This window comes from Lontra canadensis, unplaced genomic scaffold (assembly GCF_010015895.1).
Source record: "Lontra canadensis isolate GAN:19392208 unplaced genomic scaffold, GSC_riverotter_1.0 scaffold7, whole genome shotgun sequence".
NCBI classification, from domain to species: domain Eukaryota; kingdom Metazoa; phylum Chordata; class Mammalia; order Carnivora; family Mustelidae; genus Lontra; species Lontra canadensis.
The window spans coordinates 16,678,896-16,681,895 of record NW_022631001.1 but is presented as its reverse complement, the minus strand read 5'-3'; the positions used below and the strand labels follow the sequence as shown (position 1 = coordinate 16,681,895).

General features: G+C 59.6%; 1 protein-coding gene across 1 annotated transcript; it reads right to left on the bottom strand.

Annotated features, from left to right (window-relative positions):
- Window positions 1-392: 392 nt before the first annotated feature.
- On the bottom strand, window positions 393-2,165 carry FAM181B (family with sequence similarity 181 member B). Its single transcript, XM_032852966.1, has one exon. The coding sequence runs from the start codon at window positions 2,128-2,130 to the stop codon at window positions 850-852; it is 1,281 nt and encodes a 426-aa protein (XP_032708857.1). The 5' UTR covers window positions 2,131-2,165; the 3' UTR covers window positions 393-849.
- Between the last annotated feature and the right edge of the window lie 835 nt (window positions 2,166-3,000).

Here is a 3,000-nt window from a genome sequence, read left to right as displayed (position 1 = left end):
TTTGCCAAATTTAAGCCTCCTACATCAAGAAAAGCTGACAGAAAAAAAAAAAAAATATATATATATATATATATATACATAGATAGATAGATAGATATATCTATGTATATATATATCGCGAGAGCAACAAGAGACCAGAGAAACAGAAGGAAAGTAAGCAACAGCACTGGTAAGAGTGGAAAAAAATGGAAGAAGGATAATGAGATGGGAAGAAGAAGAGAGCAGAAAACACTTCCAGTGTCAGAGAAAAGTCCCCCGCACAAGGACCAGCACACCGGAGGTCAGCGGTGGACCACTGGCCTCCTGTCCTCAATAACACAGCAAGGCAAGGAGACCAAAGCAAAAACCGTCCTCTAAGAAAACACCCCAATCAATAACGTATCTTCGCTCCAGGCTTTTCAATATAGGCTTTAATTCATAATGCACTCAAAGGGGAAGGAAAGGGAGGGACCAGCGCACTGTTTGGAAGGGGCAATTAAACTAAACACACTGACCTTTCGCTGAAAAGTTGGAGGAGTGTCAGGTGGCTACAAAAGCCACCGCTTGCCCCTTCCACCATGCCCACCCCATTTCCCAAAGCCCAGCTTGGTTTCTTGGTTGCCAGGTCCAGTAAGAACCTACGAACTGCTTTTTTCTGGCTTTCTTTCTTTCTTTTTTTAAACACTTGAAGCTGTAATTAAAACAACCCCCAACTCCTCTTCATCTTTTTCTTAAGTTTCTTTTATTAATTGAATATTTTAAAACCCCGTTTCATCTCCACGTGCACTTTCCAGCGTTCTTAGGCTTAGGAGAAACCCGGAGGCGGGAGCTCCTCACAGCAGTCTCAAAATCCGCCACGGCACCTCTCCCTCAGTCCCGGTGCGCCCCCTCCTCCCCGGGCGCCCCTTCCCAAACCCCGTCCGGTCTCCAGAGGCTGGAGTAAGCCGTGCGGCTGTAGCCCGCGCTGTAATCGTAAGACACCTGATGCGGCGGCGGTGGCGGGGGCAGTGCGCAGTCTGAGAAGAAGGGGGCGAAAGACGCCAAAAGGCCGGGCGCATCCTCGCCGCCGGGAGAGTCCGCCACAGTGGGGTACAGGGGGCGCAAGGGCTCGTTCAAGGTCAAGCCGCCGCGGGGGGCGGCCAGCGGCGGCTTCTTGGTCGGAGGGCAGCCTGGGGCGCTCCAGGACTCGGAGTACAGTAGGCTCCCCACCATCGCCGGCGGCGGCTCAAAGAGACCTGGCTCCAGCTCCGGGGGACCCCGCAAGACGGCGGCTCCCGTGGGAAAAACATCGAGAGGCTCCGCGGCGAGCAAGACACTCGCCTCGGTGCCCGCGCCGTAGTCGGGCCCCAGCAGCTCGAAGAACTCCACGGCTTCCGCGCCCTTCTCCAAATCGCCCAAGCTCACGCCGGGCCCCGACGGGCCGCAGCCGCTGCCGCCCGCCCTGGACGGCTCGGTGAAGAAGGACGGGGGCAGGTTGCGGGCTCGCAACGGGACCTTCCTGGCTCCGGGGACTGCGGTACCTCCCGCGGAGCCGGCCGCGTCCCCTCCCGAGCCCCCAGCGCCCGCTCCACCGAGCCCGGCCACCCGCGCCGCCACCGAACCCCCGGCCCGCTCGTCGCCCCCGGGGACGTGGCGCAGCGAGTCGAAGAGCGCGGCGAGGCTCCGGCTCTGCAGGCTGGCGGCAGCCGCGGCCTGCGACGCCTCCCGCCGAGGAGCCGCCTTGCCGTGGGGCGGGACCGCGACGGTCTGGGCGCCCGGGGCTGCGAGCGGCCGCTTGGCCGGTGTATCCGCAGCGCCTGGAGAGGGCGGGCCGGGGGGCGCGGTGCCCATGAGGCCGCTGCAGCGCTTGATCTGCTTCTGCAGGTACTTGCGGTGGTTCACCTTCCGCTTCGACTTGCCGGGCTTGTCCAGTGCCAGCTTGATGTTGCTGGACGCCGAGTCGATGAAGCTGAGCAGGTCGCGGGTGGCCTCGCGCACGTCCCCGCCCTCGGCGCCCGCCAGCAGCGCGCCCGCTGGTGTCCCGGTCTCATCATCCTCGAAACAACAGCCCTTGTCCAGGGCTCCGAAGGCGCCCCCCAGCCCGTCCGGGGAGCCCCCGAAGCCGAAGGGGACGAAAGGGTGCGTGCTGAGGAGCGCCGCCTGCACCGCCATCGCCGCGACTCCCCAGCGGCCCGCCGCGCGGCCGGCGACCCAGGCCCGGCTCCCGCACCCGCGCGGCGCGCGCGGCGCAGTGTCCTCGCTCCGGGCCGGGCTCGGTGCTAGGCCTCGCGGGGGAGCTCATTAGGTCTTGTAAGCGAGGGGCGGAGGGAGCGAGTGCGAGGCTACCGCCCCGGTGGCGGAGGGGAGGGGCTTACTTAGCCAGGCCGGGGGCGGGGGTTAGGGGGTGGTTTTTCTAGCTTTCTGGGCTTTCTCAAGCTCATCACTTTAACCCCTTCGTTTCCCTGCGACGTTTCTGTTGGCCAGCTGCAGCAGCAGGAGCCGAGGATAAGACGGCCTGTTCTCAAACTCCAGCTCCTGTAAAACCACGCTCTGGCGCGGGAGACTCTCCCTGAGGCTGAGAAGGCAAGAGTCCGGAGAGGTGGGTTCAGCCCCCTGCTCTGGTAACAATAATAGTCACCAGCTATTGGGGGCTTGCTTATGCCAGGTTCTGTGTGTACATTATCACATTAACTTTTTAACAGTACGTCTTGTTAATAATAAGTGCATATTCTTATCACCATCTAACAAATGAAGAAACAGCCTCAGAGACGTTTGGTGAGTTGGCCTAAGCCACATCCAGTCCATTTCAACTCCGAAGCCATTCCTAAGTCCTTGACAGAACCTGTGCTTTCTCTTGGCCTGCTCCTCCTCATCTATATGTTGAGAGAAGGAAACTGCTGTCTCTTCAAGCCGTAGACCTGCTCCGAAGACTCTAACTGGAGTTTTCTGCGGGACTCTCGAGACCGGTGCTCTTTCTTCTACCCTATTTCTATTATACTCTTCTATTACTAGAGGTAACAGTTAGCTCATAGTAAACTGAGG

Excerpts from the sequence above, each read along its gene's own strand:
- FAM181B (XM_032852966.1), bottom strand. The coding sequence starts at position 2,130 with ATGGCGGTGCAGGCGGCGCTCCTCAGCACGCACCCTTTCGTCCCCTTC.